This window comes from Heterodontus francisci, chromosome 1, assembly GCF_036365525.1.
Source record: "Heterodontus francisci isolate sHetFra1 chromosome 1, sHetFra1.hap1, whole genome shotgun sequence".
NCBI lineage: Eukaryota > Metazoa > Chordata > Chondrichthyes > Heterodontiformes > Heterodontidae > Heterodontus > Heterodontus francisci.
Genome location: NC_090371.1, coordinates 79,636,056 through 79,659,348, shown reverse-complemented (window position 1 = coordinate 79,659,348; position 23,293 = coordinate 79,636,056). Strand labels below are relative to the sequence as shown.

Sequence of the window (23,293 nt, the reverse complement as noted above, 5' to 3'; positions counted from 1 at the left end):
TAATCCAAGCCACAGATCTCTGTGGGGAATATTTATCTTTTCTTGATAGATTTTAGTATCCAATTGCGCTGATTGTTGGAGTATAATGTGTTATATTGGACATTGGGTTGTTAATGAGTTAATTCTAATTGGTTAATATTTTAATCCTATACTGTGTACATCATCACAGGAAGTGATGCAACATCACATGATTTGGTCTTTCAAACAGCCTTGTGGAAGATGTAAGCTAGAGCTGTATAGATGTGTTCCAATAAAGCTCCTGTTTCATATACCTCTGCAAACTCATTAAGTATTCTGCATTAGTCTAACAATACTAAGAATATTATAGTCATAGACTGGTGGCAGCAGGTGGAAAACAATGATAGAAAAGTCTCTACTATTGCCTAAAAGCTTTGAGAAGGTCACAGACTGCAATCAAGCAGCATGACTGAAATGGTATCGGAGATTTGCCAGACGTCACACCGTATCTAGCCTCGCTGCGAAGGCGAGCAGTGAACAAGTCAGTACGCTGTTATATGTGCTGGGTGACTGTATGGATAATATCCTCATCACTCAAAGTATTGATGAGGAGAACACTACGTACGATGAAGTAATCAAAGCACTCGATACATACTTTAATCTGAGAAAGAATACCATTGTTGAGCGGGCTAACTTTAACAAATGTGCCCAACGTCAAGGGGAAAGTGTTGATGCATTCATAAACGACCTGCATAGACTTGCTGAGGACTGTGAGTGCGGCAGCTTGAAAGATGAACTGATCATCATGGGAGTTTTGGATGATGCCTTATCTGACCACTTGCAGTCAAGAGATGATCTAACCTTAGCAAAGGCAATCCAACTGAGCAGGCAAGCTGAGGTCAGGAAACAGAACTGATCAGTGGTTCAAGGTGACAGGAAGACCCCTATGTTAAAAGCAGCTGACTTAGTAGAGTATATCAAATATAAAAAAGAGAAAGCTGTTGGAAAAAAGCAGGGGAGACAGGAAGAGCGTACATCAACAGCCCAAGCTAATTGTAATTGGTGTGGCAGAGAAAAACACAGGCTGGAAAACTGCTCTGCCAAAGAGGCCGAATGCCATTTATGCGGAAAGAGGGCAACTTCCAGGCTGTGTGCCAAAGCAAGAAGCCTGAACAGAATACACACAAAGTGAAGCCTTCGAAAGGTGACACTATCCATGATATTGAGGCCTTTCCTTGGAGAGATCCTTGAATCAAGCAGAAGCTGTTGAATTGCTGAGATCCTAGGAGAGGGAAACAAGACATACTTTAAGTGAGACACTGGTGCAGCAGCTTCAGTCTTTCTGATTCTGAACCATGATTAGAGGGAAGCTCTCTTCAGCCATCATGCAAAAAACTATCTGGGCCGGGAGGGATAGAACTCAAGGTTATAGGAGAACTGAAGGCAACCCTCCAATATCAAGAAAAAGAAATCACAGAAACATTCCATGTGATTCAGAACCAGAGTTGCTCACTTTTGAGCAGGAAGGCCTGTACTGATTTGTATCTGATTTGCAGAGTAGAGGAACGTGGAAAGCTGAGAATATCAGCCAAAAAACTTCAGAACTGAATTCGCACAGCTGTTCACAGGACTAGAAAATCTGAAGACAGCATACCACATAACTGTGGCTAGACGTGAAGCCAGTGTGCCTGTTTACAACCAGAAAAGTTCCTAATCCACTCTTGCCAAAAGTAAAGAAGGAAATTGACTATGTTGAAGAAGGGAGTTATTTCACCTGTGACAGAACCAACAAGCTAGTGCTTGGGGATGGTCCTGGTGCCAAAACCCAATGCATCTATCAGAATTTGCATTGAGCTTACGCAGCTGAACAAAGCAGTTGAATGCGAAGTTCACCCTATGCCGTGTGTGGACGAATGCTTAGCTAAATTGGGAAAGAGTTCAATCTTCACAAAGCTGGATGTAAATGCTGTTTTTTGGCAACAAAGGTTGCTCACAACCTTTACTATTCAATTTGGGAGGATTTGCTTCTACAGACTGCCCTTTGGCATCAGATCAGTGCCAGAAATCTTCCAGAGGACAAAGTCAAACATCCGAGAAGGATTGGATGGAGTTCTAGGTCCCATAGATGATGTTCTGATCAACCAGAATATGACACGAGAGTGTGTTATACATTGTTGTTAGTGTAGTTTGAGCATTGTTTACAGATGTCTCGGAGTATTTGTATGGCTAAGGAGTTCCTTTTGGGCCTCCTTATCTCGAGAGACAATGGATACGCGCCTGGAGGTGGTCAGTGGTTTGTGAAGCAGCGCCTGGAGTGGCTATAAAGGCCAATTCTGGAGTGACAGGCTCTTCCACAGGTGCTGCAGAGAAATTTGTTTGTTGGGGCTGTTGCACAGTAGGCTCTCCCCTTGCGCCTCTGTCTTTTTTCCTGCCAACTACTAAGTCTCTTCGACTCGCCACAATTTAGCCCTGTCTTTATGGCTGCCCGCCAGCTCTGGCGAATGCTGGCAACTGACTCCCACGACTTGTGATCAATGTCACACGATTTCATGTCGCGTTTGCAGACGTCTTTATAACGGAGACATGGACGGCCGGTGGGTCTGATACCAGTGGCGAGCTCGCTGTACAATGTGTCTTTGGGGATCCTGCCATCTTCCATGCGGCTCACATGGCCAAGCCATCTCAAGCGCCGCTGACTCAGTAGTGTGTATAAGCTGGGGGTGTTGGCCGCTTCAAGGACTTCTGTGTTGGAGATATAGTCCTGCCACCTGATGCCAAGTATTCTCCGAAGGCAGCGAAGATGGAATGAATTGAGACGTCGCTCTTGGCTGGCATACGTTGTCCAGGCCTCGCTGCCGTAGAGCAAGGTACTGAGGACACAGGCCTGATACACTCGGACTTTTGTGTTCCGTGTCAGTGCGCCATTTTCCCACACTCTCTTGGCCAGTCTGGACATAGCAGTGGAAGCCTTACCCATGCGCTTGTTGATTTCTGCATCTAGAGACAGGTTACTGGTGATAGTTGAGCCTAGGTAGGTGAACTCTTGAACCACTTCCAGAGCGTGGTCGCCAATATTGATGGATGGAGCATTTCTGACATCCTGCCCCATGATGTTCGTTTTCTTGAGGCTGATGGTTAGGCCAAATTCATTGCAGGCAGACGCAAACCTGTCGATGAGACTCTGCAGGCATTCTTCAGTGTGAGATGTTAAAGCAGCATCGTCAGCAAAGAGGAGTTCTCTGATGAGGACTTTCCGTACTTTGGACTTCGCTCTTAGACGGGCAAGGTTGAACAACCTGCCCCCTGATCTTGTGTGGAGGAAAATTCCTTCTTCAGAGGATTTGAACGCATGTGAAAGCAGCAGGGAGAAGAAAATCCCAAAAAGTGTGGGTGCGAGAACACAGCCCTGTTTCACACCACTCAGGATAGGAAAGGGCTCTGATGAGGAGCCACCATGTTGAATTGTGCCTTTCATATTGTCATGGAATGAGGTGATGATACTTAGTAGCTTTGGTGGACATCCGATCTTTTCTAGTAGTCTGAAGAGACCACGTCTGCTGACGAGGTCAAAGGCTTTGGTGAGATCAATGAAAGCAATGTAGAGGGGCATCTGTTGTTCACGGCATTTCTCCTGTATCTGACGAAGGGAGAACAGCATGTCAATAGTCGATCTCTCTGCACGAAAGCCACACTGTGCCTCAGGGTAGACGCGCTCGGCCAGCTTCTGGAGCCTGTTCAGAGCGACTCGAGCAAAGACTTTCCCCACTATGCTGAGCAGGGAGATTCCACGGTAGTTGTTGCAGTCACCGCGGTCACCTTTGTTTTTATAGAGGGTGATGATGTTGGCATCGCGCATGTCCTGGGGTACTGCTCCCTCGTCCCAGCACAGGCATAGCAGTTCATGTAGTGCTGAGAGTATAGCAGGCTTGGCACTCTTGATTATTTCAGGGGTAATGCTGTCCTTCCCAGGGGCTTTTCCGCTGGCTAGGGAATCAATGGCATCACTGAGTTCCGATTTGGTTGGCTGTATGTCCAGCTCATCCATGACTGGTAGAGGCTGGGCTGCATTGAGGGCAGTCTCAGTGACAGCATTCTCCCTGGAGTACAGTTCTAGGTAGTGCTCAACCCAGCGGTCCATCTGTTTGCGTTGGTCAGTGATTATGTCCCCCGATTTAGATTTGAGGGGGGTGATCTTCTTGATGGTTGGCCCAAGAGCTCTCTTCATGCCATCATACATTCCTCTGATGTTTCCGGTGTCTGAGGCCAGCTGAATATGACTGCATAGGTGTTGCCAGTAGTCGTTTGCGCAACGCCTAGCCGTTCTTTGTGCAGTACTTCTGGCTGCTTTAAGTGCTGCGGATGTTAAATCGCTGGGGGCTTTCTTGTAGTTCAAAAGTGCAATGCGCTTAGCGGCTATGACAGGTTCCAGCTCTTCATTATGAGATTGAAACCAGTCTGCATTTCTCTTCGCACTTTTGCCGTAGGTGGTCAAAGCTGACTCATAGATGGCGTCTCTGATGTGGGCCCACTTGGTCTCAGCATCCCCTGTGGGAGTGTTTTGAAGGGCTGTTACAAGTGAATTTAGAAATTTTTGTAACAGCTGTGGGTGAGAAATTCTGCTCGTGTTGATGCGCGGGTGGCCCTTCTGCTTGGAATGATGCAACTTCTTTGGTCTGAGTCTAACCTTGCTGCACACCAGGGAGTGGTCGGTGTCGCAGTCCGCACTGTGGAAGCTGCGTGTGATTTGAACACTGTTTAAGGCGGCTCGCCTTGTGACAATGAGGTCTAGCTGGTGCCAACGACGTGATCTTGGGTGCCTCCATGAAACCTGGTGACAGGGTTTAGTGTGAAAGAACGAGTTGGTGATGCAGAGGTTATGATAGGTACACAACTCAAGCAGTCTCTGCCCGTTCTCATTCATCCTTCCAACGCCATAGCGCTCAAGGCAGGAGGGCCATGAGTCATGGTCGGCCCCAACCCTGGCATTAAAGTCCCCCAGCAGGAATAGGTGTTCGGTGTTGGGGATGCTGCTAATGATGTTATGGAGTTGTTCATAGAACTGGTCTTTAGCTTCAGGTGCGGAACAGAGTGTTGGAGCATAGATGCTGAGTAGGTGTACTGGACCAGAGGTGGTGAGCAGTCGGATGGACAGTATGCGTTCCGAGCCATTTGAGGGAGGCTCTATCATGCTGAGCAAGGAGTTTCTGATGGCGAAGCCCACTCCATGCTGTCTTGGTTCTTCAGGATCCCTGCCCTGCCAGAAGAAGGTGTAGTCTTGCTCTGCTAGAGAGCCACTCGCGGGGAGGCGAGTCTCCTGAAGTGCTGCAATGTCCACATTGAGTCTACTGAGCTCGTTGTTAATGATGGCGGTCTTCCGAGAATCTCGTTTATTTTATATACATAACTATTTACACGCTCATTAAGCACATCCAGCCAGCACTTCTCATGAAACCTCTAGCTTGTTCTAAGCCGAATACCCATGTGACTATTACATCAGCATCACCACAGTGGGAGGGGTCACTCTCACTGCCTCAAACATTAACCCTTTCAGACCCTTATACTACATCACCATATATATTTTTATATGTATATATGTCCTTACCTGGTCAAGCCTACACGTGACTCCAGCCCCACAGCAATGTGGTTAACTCTTAAATGCCCTCTGAAATGGCCCAGCAAGCCACTCAGTTGTACCTAACCGCTACGAAGTCAATAAAAAGGAATGAAACCGGACGGACCACCCGGCATCGACCTAGGCACCGGAAACGACAAAGGCAAACCCAGCCCTGTCGACCCTGCAAAGCCCTCCTTACTAACATCTGGGGGCCAAAGTTGGGAGAGCTGTCCCACAGACCAGTCAAGCAACAGCCTGACATAGTCACACTCACAGAATCATACCTTACAGACAATGTCCCAGACACTGCCATCACCATCCCCGGGTATGTCCTGTCCCACCGGCAGGACAGACCCACCAGAGGTGGTGGCACGGTGGTATACAGTAGGGAGGAAGTTGCCCTGGGAGTCCTCAACATTGACTCCAGACCCCATGAAGTCTCATGGCATCAGGTCAAACATGGGCAAGGTAACCTCCTACTGATTACCACCTATCGCTCTCCCTCAGCTGATGAGTCAGTACTCCTCCATGTTGAACACCACTTGGAGGAAGCACTGAGGGTGGCGAGGACACAAAATGTACTCTGGGTGGGGGACTTCAATGTCCATCACCAGGAGTGGCTCGGTAGCACCACTACTGACCGAGCTGGCCAAGTCCTAAAGGACATAGCTGCTAGACTGGGTCTGCGGCAGGTGGTGGGGGAACCAACACGAGGGAAAAACATACTTGACCTCGTCCTCACCAATCTGCCTGCTGCAGATGCTTCTGTCTATGACTGTATTGGGAGGAGTGACCACCGCACAGACCTTGTGGAGACGAAGTCCCGCCTTCACATTGAGGATACCGTCTATCGTGTTGTGTGGCACAATCACCGTGCTAAATGGGATAGATTTCGAACAGATCTAGCAATGCAAAACTGGGCATCCATGAGGCGCTGTGGGCCATCAGCAGCAGAATTGTACTCAACCACAATCTGTAACCTCATGGCCCGGCATATCCCCCACTCTACCATCACCATCAAGCCAGGAGACCAACCCTGGTTCAATGAAGAGTGCAGGAGGGCATGCCAGGAGCAGCACCAGGCATACCTCATAATGAGGTGTCAACCTGCTGAAGCAACAACACAGGACTATCTGCATGCCAAACTGCATAAGCAGCATGCGATAGACAGAGCGAAGCGATCCCATAACCAACGGATCAGATCTAAGCTCTGCAGTCCTAGCACATCCAGCCATGAATGGTGGTGGACAATTAAACAACTAACTGGAGGAGGTGGCTCCACAAATATCCCCATCCTCAATGATGGGGGAGTCCAGCACATCAGCGCGAAGGATGCGGCTGAAGCATTTGCAACAATCTTCAGCCAGAAGTGCCGAGTTGATGATCCATCTCGGCCTCCTGCTGAAGTCCCCAGCATCACAGATGCCAGACTTCAGCCAATTCGATTCACTCTGCGTGATATCAAGAAACAACTGAAGGCACTGGATACTGCAAAGGCTATGGGTCCTGACAATATTCCGTCAATAGTACTGGAGACCTGTGCTCCAGAACTTGCCGCGCCCCTAGCCACGCTGTTCCAGTACAGCTACAACACTGGCATCTACCCTGCAATGTGGGAAAATTGCCCAGGTACGTCCTGTACACAAAAAGCAGGACAAGTCCAACCCGGCCAATTACCGCCCCATCAGCCTACTCTCAATCATCAGTAAAGTGATGGAAGGTGTCATCAACAGTGCCATCAAGCGGCACCTGCTTAGCAATAACCTGCTCAGTGACGCTCAGTTTGGGTTCCGCCAGGGCCACTCAGCTCCTGACCTCACTACAGCCTTGGTTCAAACATGGACAAAAGGGCTGAACACAAGAGGTGAGGTGAGAGTGACTGCCCTTGACATCAAGGCAGCATTTGATAGAGTATGGCATCAAGGAGCCTTAGCAAAACTGAGGTCAATGGGAATCAGGGGGAAAGCCCTCCACTGGCTGGAGTTATACCTAGCGCAAATGAAGATGGTTGTGGTTGTTGGAGGTCAATCATCTCAGCTCCAGGACATCACTGCAGGAGTTCCTCAGGGTAGTGTCCTTGGCCCAACCATCTTCAGCTGCTTCATCAATGACCTTCCTTCAATCATAAGGTCAGAAGTGGGGATGTTCGCTGATGATTGCACAATGTTCAGCACCATTCGTGACTCCTCAGATACTGAAGCAGTCCGTGTAGAAATGCAGCAAGACCTGGACAATATCCAGGCTTGGGCTGATAAGTGGCAAGTAACATTCGCGCCACACAAGTGCCAGGCAATGACCATCTCCAACAAGAGAGAATCTAACCATCTCCCCTTGACATTCAACGGCATTACCATTGCTGAATCCCCCATTATCAACATCCTAGGGGCTACCATTGACCAGAAACTGAACTGGAGTAGCCATATAAATACCGTGGCAACAAGAGCAGGTCAGAGGCTAGGAATCCTGAGAGGAGTAACTCACCTCCTGACTCCCCAAAACCTGTCCACAAGGCACAAGTCAGGAGTGTGATGGAATACTCTCCACTTGCCTGGATGGGTGCAGCTCCAACAACACTCAAGAAGCTCGACACCATCTAGGACAAAGCAGCCCGCTTGATTGGCACCCCATCTGCAAACATTCACTCTCTCCACCACCGACGCACAGTGGCAGCAGTGTGTACCATCTACAAGATGCACTGCAGCAATGCACCAAGGCTCCTTCGACAACACCTTCCAGACCTCTACCAACTTGAAGGACAAGGGTAGCAAATACATGGGAACACCACCACCTGCAAGTTCCCCTCCAAGTCACACACCATCCTGACTTGGAACTATATCGCCGTTCCTTCACTGTCGCTGGTTCAAAATCTTGGAACTCCCTTCCTAACAGCACTGTGTGTATACCTACCTCACATGGACTGCAGTGGTTCAAGAAGGCAGCTCACCACCACCTTCTCAAGGGCAATTAGGGATGGGCAATAAATGCTGGCCTAGCCAGCGTCGCCCACATCCCATGAATGAATTTAAAAAAAATTCTGGCAGGAGGCTTCATGAATCTCCCTGATCGTTTTCTTATCAGACTTGGAAGATCTGTAGTCTTTCTTGAAAGTCTTGTTCAACGACTTGGATGGCCTTGACCAATGTTTGTAGTATCCTGTTGGCTCTGAGTTTCTTGATCATCATTTGGTTCCTCCAGATATATGATTAGTTGTTGTGTTTGAGGAATAGGGATAAGGATTCTCCTATTTCGGTGTATAGTACCTTCGGGAGTGTGGACTACATAAGATCTCAGAGGAACTTCATCTCTCTGGATGACTCTACTTTCAGTTCCTAGATCTCGTATCCATACATTCTTTCCATCCTTTCACAATGGTAGGTTTCTGATATGAAATCTCTTATTGTAATTGCGAGCTTGCTGGTTCCTGTCAGACCTCTCTCTGTCTTGCACTTTTTTGTAGCCTTGTACGTCTAGTCCCGGAAGTAGTTTTCTGGGTAGAATAGGAAGTTGAGTTTTTAGCTTCCTCCCCATCAACCGCTCTGAAAATGAAAGTCCACATAACCATGGAGTGGATCGATAATTCAATAGTACAGTTGGAAGATCTTCATTCTTCTTCAGCAGTGATTTAATAGTTTGTACACCTCGCTCCGCTTTACCATTCGATTGAGTGTAACGAGGGGAACTTTTAAGGTGTTGAAATCCGTCCTTGTGTGAAGTATTCATTTGCAAACTGTGGTCTATTGTCTGACACAATCTGGTCAGGAATACCAGGTGTTGCAAAGATCTCCTGTGATGCTCTGATAACAGATTCTGTTGTTGTTGAGCACAATCTTTTCACTTCAATCCATCTTGAGAAATAATCGATCACTATGCTGTAAGATTTTCCATTGTACATAAATAAATCCATTCCTAGACTTTCCCATGGTCTGTTTGGAAATTGTTTAGTTATCAGAGGTTCCCTCTGGTCTGGTCATGTGCATACCTGGCAATTCAAGATCATGTTTTCTATGTCTTTGGATATTCCTGGCCACCAAACAGATGATTGAGTACGTGCTCTGCATTTTTTGATTGCCATGTGGCTTTAATAAATTCTTGTCAAAATTTCTGATCCAAGAGAAATCGGAATGATCATTCTGTCGTTATACAGCAGCAAATTGTCTATGACTATGAAGTTCTCCTGAATTCAAAGAAAATTTTCATTATCTTCTAACTAGGACATTCCTATGGCCAATCTTATGTACAGTACTGGCGTATCCTACTGCATTGCTCATCCCGCTTTTGAGCTGACAAATTTCTTTAAGTTTCTCTGTACTTGCTGGCCATTGCGACACTGTGTAATGTGAATCGAACTGTATCTCGGCAACAAAGTTAACATCCTGTTGTGGAGGATGGTCAACAGTTGCTCTCAATAATGCATCTACGGAAGGTTGTATCTTTCCCTGAACATATACCGTCTCGTAGGTATATTTTATCAACCTCGATTGGAATCTTTGAATTCTCAGAGGCATCCTTGCAATTTCCTTCTCATCCATTAAGGAAATCAAGGGTTTGTGATCTGTCTCAATAACCACTTTCAGGTCAATAATGTAATCAGAAAACGTCTCACAAGCCCACGTGATTGCAAGTGCTTCTTTTTCAATGACAGCATACCTTGTCTCTGTCTCAGATAAAGCTCTGGATGCATAATAGATTCACCATTCATTTGGATGTTCTTGAAAGAGGACTGTCCAAAACCATGTAGATGAGGCATCTGCTGCAATTCCAGTTGAAAATGAAGGGTTGTAATGTACTAATATCTCGTGGCGGTCATGAGAGCCAAACACCACTCTGTTGGTTTTGTGACTGGAGAAATGACTCACATCTTGGCCATCTTTGCCATCTGATGTTGAACTTGGTTCATCCACAGGTGTGGTATCTTTCTTGGCATAAAAATTCATACTGGTTTGGCATCTTCTCTTAATGTAATGCTATACTTGATCCTCAGTCTTCCTAGACCCGAAAATAGTTTTGAAAAGTCTGCTTGAAAGTGACTGTTGAATTCTGGCTAATATAAAAACAAAATACTGCGGATGCTGGAAATCTGAAATAAAAGCAAGAAATGCTGGAACCATTCAGCAGGTCTGGCAGCATCTGTGGAAAGAGAAGCAGAGTTAACGTTTCGGGTCAGTGACCCTTCTTCGGAACTGGCAAATACTAGAAATGTCAAAGGTTATAAGCAAGTGAGGCGGGGGTGGGGCAAGTGATAACAAAGGAGAAGCTGTAGATGGAACAAGGCCACATAGCTGACCAAGAGGTCATGGAGCAAAGGCATACAATATGTTAATGGTGTGTTGAAAGACAAAGCATTAGTACAGATGGGGTGTTAACGGACTGAAGATTGAACAGCAGCAAGTACAAACATGAAAAAAAAACAGTGGGTAAGCAAACTGAACAAACTAAGATGAAATGAAATAAACATTTTTAAAAATTGTAAAAAATGTAAAAAAGAAAAAATAACTAAAAATGAAAGTAAAATGGGGGGCCGTCATGGTCTGAAATTATTGAACTCAATGTTCAGTCCGGCAGGCTGTAATGTGCCTAATCGGTAAATGAGATGCTGTGCCTCGAGCTTGCGTTGATGTTCAGTGGAACACTGCAGCAAGCAGGTGGGAGTGTTGAAATGGCAAGCAACCGGAAGCTCAGGGTCCTGCTTGCGGACTGAGCGGAGGTGTTCCGCAAAGCGGTCACCCAGTCTGCGTTTGGTCTCCCCAATGTAGAGGAAACCACATTGTGAGCAGCGAATACAGTATACTACATTGAAAGAAGTACAAGTAAATCACTGCTTCACCTGAAAGGAGTGTTTGGGGCCTGGGATAGTGAGGAGAGAGGAGGTAAATGGGCAGGTGTTACACCTCCTGCGATTGCAGGGGAAGGTGCCATGGGACAGGGACGAGGTGGTGGGGGTAATGGAGGAGTGGACCAGGGTATTGCGAAGGGAACGATCCCTTCGGAATGCTGACAGGGAGGGGAAGATGCATTTGGTAGTGGCATCACGCTGGAGGTGGCGGAAATGGCGGAGGATGATCCTTTGGATATGGAGGCTGATGGGGTGGAAAGTGAGGACAAGGGGAACCCTGTCACGGTTCTGGGAGGGAGGGGAATGGGTGAGGGTAGAGGTGCGGGAAATGGGCTGGGCACGGTTGAGGGCCCTGTCAACAACAATGGGGGGGAATCCTCGGTTGAGGAAAAAGGAGGTCATATCAGAAGCACCGTCATGGAAGGTAGCATCATCAGAGCAGATCCGTCGGAGACGGAGAAACTGGGAGAATGGAATGGAGTCCTTACAGGAGGTAGGGTGTGAAGAAGTGTAATCGAGGTAGCTGTGGGAGTCGGTGGGCTTATAATGGATATTAGTAGACAACCTATCCCCAGAGATGGAGACAGAGAAGTCGAGGAAGGGAAGGGAAGTGTCAGAAATGGACCATGTAAAGGTGAGAGAAGGGTGGAAATTGGAAGCAAAGTTGATCAAGTTTTCCAGTTCGGGGCGGGAGCAGGAAACGGCACCGATACAGTCATCAATGTACCGGAAAAAATGTTGGGGGAGTGGGCCTGAGTAGGACTGGAACAAAGAACACCCTTCTCTCACCTTTACACGGTCCATCTCAAGCAGGACCCTGAGCTTCCGGTTGCTGGCCATTTCAACACTCCCCCCTGCTCTCATGCTCACATCTCTATCCTGGGCTTGCTGCAGTGTTCCAGTGAACATCAACGCAAGCTCGAGGAACAGCATCTCATTTACCGATTAGGCACACTACAGCCTGCTGGACTGAACATTGAGTTCAATAATATCAGAGCATGACAGCCCCCCATTTTACTTTTATTTTTAGTTGTTTTTTCTTTTTTTACATTTTTTACAATTTTATTTTATGTTTATTTCATTTCATCTTAGTTTGTTCAGTTTGCTTACCCACTGTTTTTTTTTTCATGTTTGTACTTGCTGCTGTTCAATCTTCAGTCTGTTAATATCCCATCTGTACTAATGCTTTGTCTTTCAACACACCATTAACATATTGTTTGCCTTTGCTCCATGACCTTTTGGTCAGCTATGTGGCCTTGTTCCATCTACACCTTCTCCTTTGTTATCTCTTGCCCCACCCCCGCCTCACTTGCTTATAACCTTTGACATTTCTAATATTTGCTGGTTCCGAAGAAGGGTCACTGACCCGAAACGTTAACTCTGCTTCTCTTTCCACAGATGCTGCCAGACCTGCTGAATGGTTCCAGCATTTCTTGTTGAATTCTGGCTGTTTGATTTCATCCATCTTTTTGATTAAATGTAGATCTAAGCATGCTTTTCTGCTTAACAGAGAATATTCTTGTTTTTTTAGAACATGTAGTGTTTCCATTATCCGTAGCTTTCCCTTGACCTTCTGTTCAATCCCTCCTGCACCGTGTAACTGAGTGTCAGTGGTTTTGTAAGCAATGTGTCGACAACCATGGCTCTTGGTCTGACAGAACTGTGACACTTGCACCTGTGTCCAATTTGAAATTAGAAATATGCCTATTAACATAAATGTCTGCTGGCCAGAATGCCTGATTGGAGTCATTAATTTCCCCGAGGAAGTCTCCTGGTTTTTGTCTTCCAATGGAAGTTGTTCCACTTCATTCACAGCTGTATGTGTAAATGCTTTTTGTTCGTCATTTCTGTGAGAAGCGGTCTTACTCTGGCACATCTTTTTGAAATAGCCTGTCTTATTGCAATTAAAGCATTCAGCTTTATTAGCAGGATACTGTTCACGTCTGTGGGTCTTTCTGGCTCTGCAGCACTGGCAGGGTTTCACAGCAACTTGCACCTTCCCCCCTGAGTGTACCTTCTAATTTGTAGAGTACTTTTCTGTCCTGGGCTTTAGGAACTGTACCATCATTGGATTCATTCTGATCCAAGGCTTCTCTTCAGCCTGCAGGATGACTCTATTTTGTCTTCTGACCTCTGCCTGTCGCATCTTCTGAATCGCTTTGTCAAGAGTGAGGTCATTTTTTGGCTATAAGATATATGATGAAGAATTGTCAGCTATTCCCACTACTATTGAATTCCTGATCAACTCAGTCAATTCTTCATACTCACATCCCTCAGCCAATCTGTATAAATTATTAATGAAAGCGTCCACTGATTCCCCCAGCTTCTAGATCCGCTTATTAAACTTTGCTCTTTCCAGGATCCTATTGCTTCTTAAATTAAAGTATTTATCGAAGGCTTGTAAAACATCATCAAACTTGTCTGAAGCCTCATTGATGCCTTGTCTTACGATCACATTCGCAGCAATTGCACCCACCTCCGTTTCAGATTTGGTGTGTCGCTGAGAAGCTATTCTAACTCTTAGAAATCTTTTTTTCCACATCGACCAATTCTCTATCTAATTGCGTCCTTCCGAATTCTGGAAGCTTTCAGGCATTGTGTATTTCGAATCCATTTTTTCCTAACTCTTTAGGATTTCTCTTTTTTTCAAGAAAGTTTTCTTTGCTTTAATGGAGGTGTTCCGCTCTTTTTGGAGGATTCCCTCTCTTTTCATTTGTTCCCATGCTTTTCCTCCACGGTCTCCTCGAGTGATAGTTCCCAATTCCGGACTCACCCTCGCGAGGGATTGACTTTTTTCCCTGTTTCACCTGCCCAGTGCACCGTTAAACAATAAATGCACCCTTTCCCAAAGGTTTCTCACCCAATCCCCGACCATTGCTCAGTAGTGTGACTTGCAGCCCAATCGCTGGACCTGCTTTCTGTTCGCAGACCACGAAGCTTCTGTGGTGCAGCCTAAATGTCTGCACGGCTGACACCCTGGCATTGTCCATGCTTTCCTTCGGCTACAGAGCAGCTCTGGAGCTCTTTGCAGTCTCCCTTCGAGATTCGCTGTCTTCTTGGCACTACTGTACGAGGTGAGGTCTTTCAATAATTTCTGGGTGTGTTCACTGTTGCCACCATATTGTATGTTGCTGTTCGTATAGTTCAGGCATTGTTTACAGATGTCTCAGTGTCTTTATATGGCTAAATAGTAACTTGTTTATTTTATATACATAACTATTTACACTCTCAATAAGCCTGTCCAGCCAGCACCTCTCAGGATGCTTTTTCTAAGCCTAATACCATGTGACTATTACATCATCACTATAATGGGAAGGGTTAGTCTCGCTTTCTCAAACATTAACCCTTTCAGACCCTTATACTACAGAGTGCGAGTTGAGCTGCGACTGCTGTAGGAAGCAGGACTTGCACTTAGCAACAAATGTGAAATCACACAACCGAATGTCCTTGGGCATATTGTGGACATATCTGGTCTCAGAGTTGATCCACAGAAGACAAGAGCAATTAAGGAGTTTCCAGCTCCTTGGAACATGACTGAGCTCCAGAGATTCTTGGGTATGGTAAAGCAAGTCGGAAAGTTCCTCCCCAACCTAACTGTCGTCAATGAGCCACTACGTCGGGATAATATATGGTGCTGGGAGGAAGCCACAACAGGGATCCTTTGAGAAAATCAAAGAGATGCTGATATTATCTCATATTTTAGCTTACTGCAACCCAGAACGGCCTGTTTTCATTGCTGCAGATGTATCTTCTACAGGACTGGGAGCTGTAGCCTTTCAGATTTTGATGGATGGAAAGCGCAGACCAGTTTATTATGCATCCTGTTCACTGACAGAGACTGAACAGAGATATGCAGTGATAGAGAAAGAAGCACTGGCTGCTATATGGGCTTGCAAGAAGTTCGCAGAATATGTTCTTGGTTTCCACTTCAAGAAAGAGACAAGCCACAAGCCCTTATTGACTCTTTTAAATTTGAAGGGGTTAGCAAAAATGTTTCCATGAGTCCAATGATTCAAACTGAAGATTATGAGGTTTGATGCAAAGGCAGAGTATATTCTGGGAAAGCAGGAGAATACAGCAGATGCTTTGTCTTGCATTCCAGTGGCAAGACCTGAACAAGGTGATGTAGCCCTTGTTGAAGAGGTAGAAACCTTTGCATCGACAACAACCACAACTCTACCAGCGACAACTCAGCGACTGAACAACATCAGAGATGCCAGAAATCTGATGAAGAATGTGCTCAGGGCAAAGAGTACTGTGTAAAAGGATAACCAGCACACATGCCACATAATCCCATTCTTAGTCAGTATGAACAGAGAAGACACCTCAATGTAGTTGATGATTTATTCATCTATGACGAGAGTTCTGAGACTCATCATCAGGAGACAAGAGAACCATTGATATCATCTTCCTTCCCATCACAACCATGGGAACGTCTTGATTGGACCTCTTTGGACACAGAGGTAAGATGTTCTTCATTATAGTAAACTACTACTCCAGATGGATAGAAGTCAAGCAACTGCAGGATCACACTTTCTGAAGCAGTAATTACATTGTTGAAGGAGATATTTGCAACACAAGGAATCCAAGGCAATGGGTTACAGTTTGCCAATGAATACATTAAAGAATTCACAGTATCGTATGGATTTGTCCGTACTAGCAGTTCACCAAGATGCCCTCAAGCCAAAGGTGAAGCTGAAAGAAGAGTGCGTATAGTGAAAGCATTGCTGAAGAAGAACAATGACATCCAACTTGTACTTCTGAGCTATCGTTCAACTCCACTTCAAAATGGTCTAGCACCATGTGAATTCCTAATGGGAAGAAGACTGAGAACTCAACTCCCTACTCTCACACACACTCATGCTGCAAGTACAAGTTGACGGGGTAGACAAAGTGAGAAGGAAAGAGGACAACGATCGATCCTGCCAGATGTGGAACTATGACAAATGTTACAAGGCATGCAACCTACCAGATCTCCTACTGGGAGAACCAGCTTGGATCCGAGACCAAGCTCACTATGGACAAGTGGTTGAACAGACGCCACATCCACGGTCCTACCTCATCCAATCAGAGCACGATATGGTGAGACGGAAAAGACTGGTTGCCATACAGAAGCAGCCTCCTATCCCATAGAATCAGTCATCTACCCAATCTAACAAATCAGAGATGCGGCATTCATCTACCAATCCAGATGACAACCTGACTGGTGAACCTGAGTCATCTACCAGTTCCCCGGCTGCCCAGCAGAGTCTGAGGGACCACTCACAGGACTCAAAACCCCAATACCCTCCAAAGAAGAAGAGGACCTGTTCTGATAGGCTTGTGAAATCTCCACAGTGGTTGGCCATATAAGAAGAATGAAGGAAAGAAGAGGACCTAAGAAAACCAGATTAAGACTGCAAAACACCAGAGCTTAAAGTTGTCACTTGTTTGATCTTCACCATATAGAAATGGGAATCAGAGACTTGCGGGAAGATGTAGTATAATGTATTATATTGGATTTTGAATTGTTGATGGATTAATTCTAATCGGTTAGTATGCTAATCATATACTGTGTACATCATCGATGCAGCATCACATGATTTGGTCCCTCGTACAGCCTTGTGGAAGATATAAGCCAGAGCAGTTAGATATGTTCCAATAAAGCTCCTGTTTCATATATCTCTGCAGACTCATTAAGTATTTAGCCTAACAATACCAAGAATATTATAATTGGGAGTAAAAATTCACCCAAACAACTCCAATACATGGATTGGGATTCTGTGAAGTCTGCCGTTTTGCTGTCTGGTCATAATTAATATTCACCTGGTGGAGCACGGAGCCATAATGACCAGGGAAACCCCAGATTCAGTTCTAGGTGTGAGGTCTGTGCTGTATTAACTAATCTCAGCAGGGGGAAGCATTAGCCTAATACAATAGGAAGGATTAAAAAAATCAGCCAGGGTCCCTATCCTGTTAAGACTCACATATAAAAGATGGGCATTTCAGTGAGGTGCAAGCACCTATACAACTCTACTCAAACATGAATTAATGCATTTAGGAAAGAAAAGAAGAAACTGGAAACTTAAAAAAAATCTTGCTGGCCTCTGTGTTGCCAATGTGAAAAAAATGTTTTCATTGCAGCCAATAGTAGACATCGAAGCGAAGGGCTCTTAAATCATGAAGATTATTTCTTGGAGTTCGGCCTGTTTACTTTAGTAAATCAAAGGCTGAGAGTGGATATGATGGAGGCTTTTAAAACAATGGAGAGATTGGACTCAGTCTGGTTAGACAGATTATTTGACATGAATAGGGATTGTAGGAATAAAGGGAATTGTAAGCAAAGAGTTGGATTCAATGCCAGGAACTAATCACCCTCTGGAGTAGACTGATGAAACATGTGGTGGATGAGCATTTGCTGCAGTCTTTTAAAAATTGAGAGAAATTTTCAAGTTCCTAATAATAGGAAACATTTTAGTTACAGCTGGTAAATTGTTAATTAGGTGGGATTATGAGGAATTATGGAATACTCGCCTGGAGCTTTGTTTGATTGTGTTTGGAAATCAGAGGGGAATTTTCCAGTGCTTATCCTACATTGGTCATAGGTGTTTGCCCTGTTTTTGCCTTTCTCAGGACCTACTATGATGGCTTGGTGGGTGATGTATGTATCTGAGTGGGGTGTGCTTCATGGCGAGGTAGCCTTTTCCGGCACTTCTTTTCAGATGCTCGTATGAAATAATATTCATGAGGCATTTGATTTAATAATCTATAATGTAGCCATTAGCACTGGCATCAGTGAGCAGAGTGGTTTTCCATTACCAGTGGCTCTCCTTCCCAAATCTTTCCTCTGCTGGGCAGCTATGTGTACCTGCCAGCTCTTCTTTCAGTCCTGTGACAGCTATGCTTGATGTCTTTGATAATCTTCCCATACCCTATTTCTATCACTTCAATTACTTTTGTACTTCAGTTCTTGCTTCATTTAGACTTTAGAGCAGACTCAGCAACACTGGAACAATGCCAGCAAGGACCACCAGTGTTAAAACTGCATGAGTGATGCACATGGATGTGGCCGGAATAAAATGGTGGACCCAACAACAAGTGCAGTTGACTATTGCCTCCAGAGGCAGGCAGCAAAACCACCTCCTGAACTGAGTCTCAATGCCTTCAGAAGCACTTATGTATTCTTATTTATGGTGCTGCACTTAATCCAAAGGCAGGTCTACATTTAAAGGCAGTGTTACAGTATAAATGTGGTCTGAAACTTCAGTTTCACCAGGGGATTGAACTCATTTTAGCATGGCAATGTGAAATTAGGCAAACTGTGAGCAAGAAAACATGCCTAATGGAGCTACTTGAGAGGAAAGGCAACTTTTTAAATGATTCATTGTTTGTCACTGATCCAAAAGGATCCACAGTAAAACCCTGTCATTCAATACTGCTGAAAAAATTGCTTAACTGGTATGTATGATAAAGAAATGATTAGGAAACCTTTTTCTTTTTCTACCTACCATCAGGCCCAGTGTGTGCAGGGGTTGTTGGATTAAAAATGCCACGTTATTGTCTTTTTGGAGACACAGTCAATACAGCATCTCGTATGGAATCTACTGGAGAGGGTATGTGACTTTTTTTAAAAAGAAAATATAAAATCAATTTCTGCATTGATACCTATTTATATCTATAGAAAACTCAAAATCTTTTATATTTAGCAAATGAAAGGTAGAAGTATACTATAATGATATATTATTTGTGGCATCTAAATATTATAAGGAGGTTTCCACTTCATCAAAGCTATTTTTGTCCTGACTGTCTTAGGGATTTGAAATCTTTCCATTGTGAAAGCAGTTTGTTTCCAACAGAGATTAAAAACAGCTGATTTTTTTAACAAAGTTGATTCACTCCTGCAGGAAGAAAAATATAAGGGGTAATTTGACTGAAGTTTTCAAGATATTAAGGGGAACTGGAAGGATAGATAGAGGGAAACTATTTCTGCTGGCTGGGGGGTCTAGGATTAGGAGACATAGCCTAAAAACTAGAGTCAGGCCTTTAGATTAGATTAGAGATACAGCACTGAAACAGGCCCTTCGGCCCACCGAGTCTGTGCCGAACATCAACCACCCACCTATACTAATCCTACACTAATCCCATATTCCTACCAAACATCCCCACCTGTCCCTATATTTCCCTACCACCTACCTATACTAGTGACAATTTATAATGGCCAATTTACCTATCAACCTGCAAGTCTTTTGGCTTGTGGGAGGAAACCGGAGCACCCGGAGAAAACCCACGCAGACACAGGGAGAACTTGCAAACTCCACACAGGCAGTACCCAGAATCGAACCCGGGTCCCTGGAGCTGTGAGGCTGCAGTGCTAACCACTGCGCCACTGTGCCGCCCTGGAATAAAATTAGGAAACACCTCTACACGCAATGGGTGGTTACAAGTTTGGAACTCTTTTCCACAAATAGCAATTGATGCTTGTCAATTCTTAATTTTAAATCTGAGATTGATAGATTTATGTTAGCCAAAGTTATAAAGGGATATGAGACAAATGCAGGTATATGGAGTTAGGTCACAGATCAGCCATGATCTCATTGAATGGCAGAACAGTCTCAAGGGGCTAAATGGCCTACTCTTGTACTTATATACTTGTACACCGCTACCAATCCCTTCGTGGCCTCAACCACACTGCCATTTTAGCCATATCCAGTCCCACTTACTGCTTGCGCCCCTTGCTTTTTCAACACTTGCGTACTGTGCATTCCCTGCTTCTTCATCTGTATTACTGTTGGCAGAATGTCCAGTCATCTTTCCCCCATGATCTTAGCTCTTGCTTGAACCTGTCCATCTTACCATATTGCTTTTACCCCGCAAAAACTTCCTCTCTTTGCATGTAGAAGTGTTTCCTAATTTTTCCCCTGAAAGACCTGACTCTAGTTTTTAGGTTACCCAGTCTTAGACTCCACAACCGACAGAAATAGTTTCCCTCTATCTAGCCTTTCAGTTTCCTTTAATATCTTGAAAACGTCAATCAAATCACCCCTTATATTTTATTTTCTGCAGGAGTAAATCAACTCAGTTAAAAACTAGCTGTATTTAATCTCTGTCTTTTCGAGTGCTGTCATGCTTGAGGATTTCTTGGCCATTGTTCTACAGCAAGGATTTTGAAATGAGCTACATTTAAGTGCAGAAAATGTTGGAAACACTCAGCAGGTCAGGCAGAACCTATGGAGGGAGAAACAGCTTTTACATTTCAGTGCCATGTTTTCAATTAAAGTGGTTCATACAGGGATGGAATTCTCCTTACCACCATATACTGGAGCCACTGAGACAAAAGGGGAATTTCTGACCACTATTTCCTTGGAGCTGCTCGAGCTCCATCACCATATTAGGGTTTCCGCCACACTTCAGTGGAAAGAAGCAGTTCTGACCAGCCGATGTTGGCATTGAAGATGTACACAACATCTGAGCAAAACAGTTCACTTGTTATCTGAGTTCTGCCTCCTATTAACACTGAACCCAAAAGAAATATGTTCCTTTCAGCCACTTCTCTTAATTCCATTCCCCCTCCCCTCCACAATGCTCCCCCTTCCCACCATGCCCCCCCCCCCCCCCCAAATTTCCCATTTATGTCTGACCCCTAACTGTGACGTGCTTTGGGGCATTTTGCTATGTTATGCAAATTATCATTCATTATTGTTTGTGCCTGCCTCCATTTTTACAGCAGTGAGTTACAAGGTGTGCCGCTGCCCCATCTTGGTGGTGAGACACTTCATTATAATAATTAAATCAGAAGCACGCCATGCAATTGGGAGCCTGATTTAGATTTAGTTGCCAGCTAGGCTTCCCAGTGTTCAGGAAACCCAGCAGCAAAATGGAGAGGGGAGCAGCCAGCTGCAGAAGGTAAGTCTATTTCTAGCACTGCTTGTGAGCCAAGAGTAGAGTGTTCCTCCTCTGCCCGAACCCTGAAGTAAACCTTCTGTCGAACGCAGCCTCCTCCTCACTGCCGTGATCTGTCAACCTTCCCCTGAACCCTCGATCCTGAGCCCCTCCTCGAACGCCCTCCGCCCCTCCACCGCGTTTAACCTGTAATCTTTCCCTCCTTCCCAATTTCCAGTCCAACCCCTGAATCCAATCTACAATATTTCCTGATTGCTGCAGATCAACCCCAGTGGTTCTCAACTGTGGCTTTCTGTCTCTGACTTTCCGCCTAGCAGTCAGCCAGCCTGTCAATCTGGCCAGTTGCCAGGCAGGAAACAGAATTTAAAAAAGATAAAGAGGCCCGGCCGTTACATTCAGCAGGACCTCTGTGTCACCAGGATTTCTGCGTTTTACACCCCCCCCCCCCCCCACCCTCCCATAACTACTGCACTCTCCTGCTCCCTCCCTGCCTCTCTGCCTGGGCATTTACTTTTGTTTGCGAGGAGTGCAGTAGAAAGGATCCCTCCTTTGTGAATTTACATCTTATCAATTGGCCCCAAAAAGCAAATGTTACATACGCCTTGTAACAAGTAGCTGAAAAAGAAATCACAAATCACTTATTTAGGTTCAGTAATTTAAGAAAGGTACAAATTTATGAACATTTTTTTTGGAATAAGAGTCAAAAATGAAAATTCTAAAAAGCAAACATTTTACTTTTAAATGTGTTAGCACATACATCTGTAACATTTTTTGGACTAATTTACAAGCTACAAACAGATATTAGGACAGCCAGTCCTAGAATTTGACTTTGAATTTCAAGGGGGCAGAATTCAATCTTCAACTTTCTGCGGCTGTTAGAACCCTCTGAGGCCAAATAATAGTTGAAGCTAAGTTAAAACCTTAAGCAAAACAGTTCTTGAAATTAGAACCATATAAAGAATTTGGCAGTAAAGCTTAATACCCAACAGTCAATTTAAAGAAAATTCAGTCTAAATATATGCCTGTTTTCATCCTGCCATTGACATTTTACCTCCTTATTTGTTAGCATTGAAAATCCATGTATCCTCAACAACTAAGAATGTCTTGGATGAGTTCAGAAATTTTGAACTGGAACTCCGTGGAGATGTTGAAATGAAGGTACATTTATGCTCAAGTTATGTTCAGCACATCTTTCACAACCACAATCATGAATGATTTTATGAAACTCTTTATTGTTGCTTTTATAAATCATAGAAACTTGCAACACAGAAGGAGGCTATTCAGCCCATCATGCTTGTGCTGAGTCTTTGAAAGAGTAGTTGTGCTTAATCCCAATCCCACTTTTTATCTGTAGCTCTGTAAAGTTCTTCATCCTTAAGTCCAACTACCTTTCAAAATTATACATTGAATCAGCTTCCAGCACTTTTTCAGGTCGAGCGTTCCAGATTCCAACAAAACTCTGAGTGAAAAAATTTCTCCTCCGATCCCCTCATTTGACAATGATTCTGAATCTCTGAGCTTTAGTTATTGACCCACTCACCAGAAGGAATAGATTCCCTCTACCTACGTTATCAAAACCTCTCCTCATTCTGAAAACATCGATAGGTCACCTCTTAACCTTCTCTGTTCTAAGGAGAACAGTTGTAACTTTTTCAGCCTTTCCTCATAACTGAAGTCCCTCTTCCCTGGTAACATCCTGGTTAACCTCCTCTGTACCATTTCTAAGGTCTTCATATCTTTTGTGAAGTGTGGGTCCCAGAATTGTCCAGAATACTCCAGCTGAAGGCCATGATTTATAAGGAACTTCATAACGCTGCAGTTCTAGCAGTGCAACAGCGGCACAGAATATTTATCCTTTAACCTTAAAATGCCCATTTCTATCCTGTAAATAAGGAATTTGTATCTTGGGGACTATATAGCCACTAATTATTCAGCAAACAATTTAAAGTAAATAACAAAAAAATCTATCTCCATTCTTCCAAGATTCACTGGGGATAATTATCTTCTTC

The 23,293-nt window shown here is 44.6% G+C and overlaps 1 protein-coding gene across 1 annotated transcript in view; it reads left to right on the top strand.

The window, feature by feature from the left end:
* The window catches only part of npr2 (natriuretic peptide receptor 2), a 244,287-nt gene that overhangs the window by 209,410 nt on the left and 11,584 nt on the right, over nucleotides 1-23,293 (top strand). Inside the window, exons 20-21 of the mRNA XM_068032500.1 lie at nucleotides 18,899-18,997; nucleotides 22,351-22,442. Coding sequence (XP_067888601.1) covers nucleotides 18,899-18,997; nucleotides 22,351-22,442 — 191 coding nt within the window. The remainder of the gene's footprint in view (nucleotides 1-18,898; nucleotides 18,998-22,350; nucleotides 22,443-23,293) is intronic.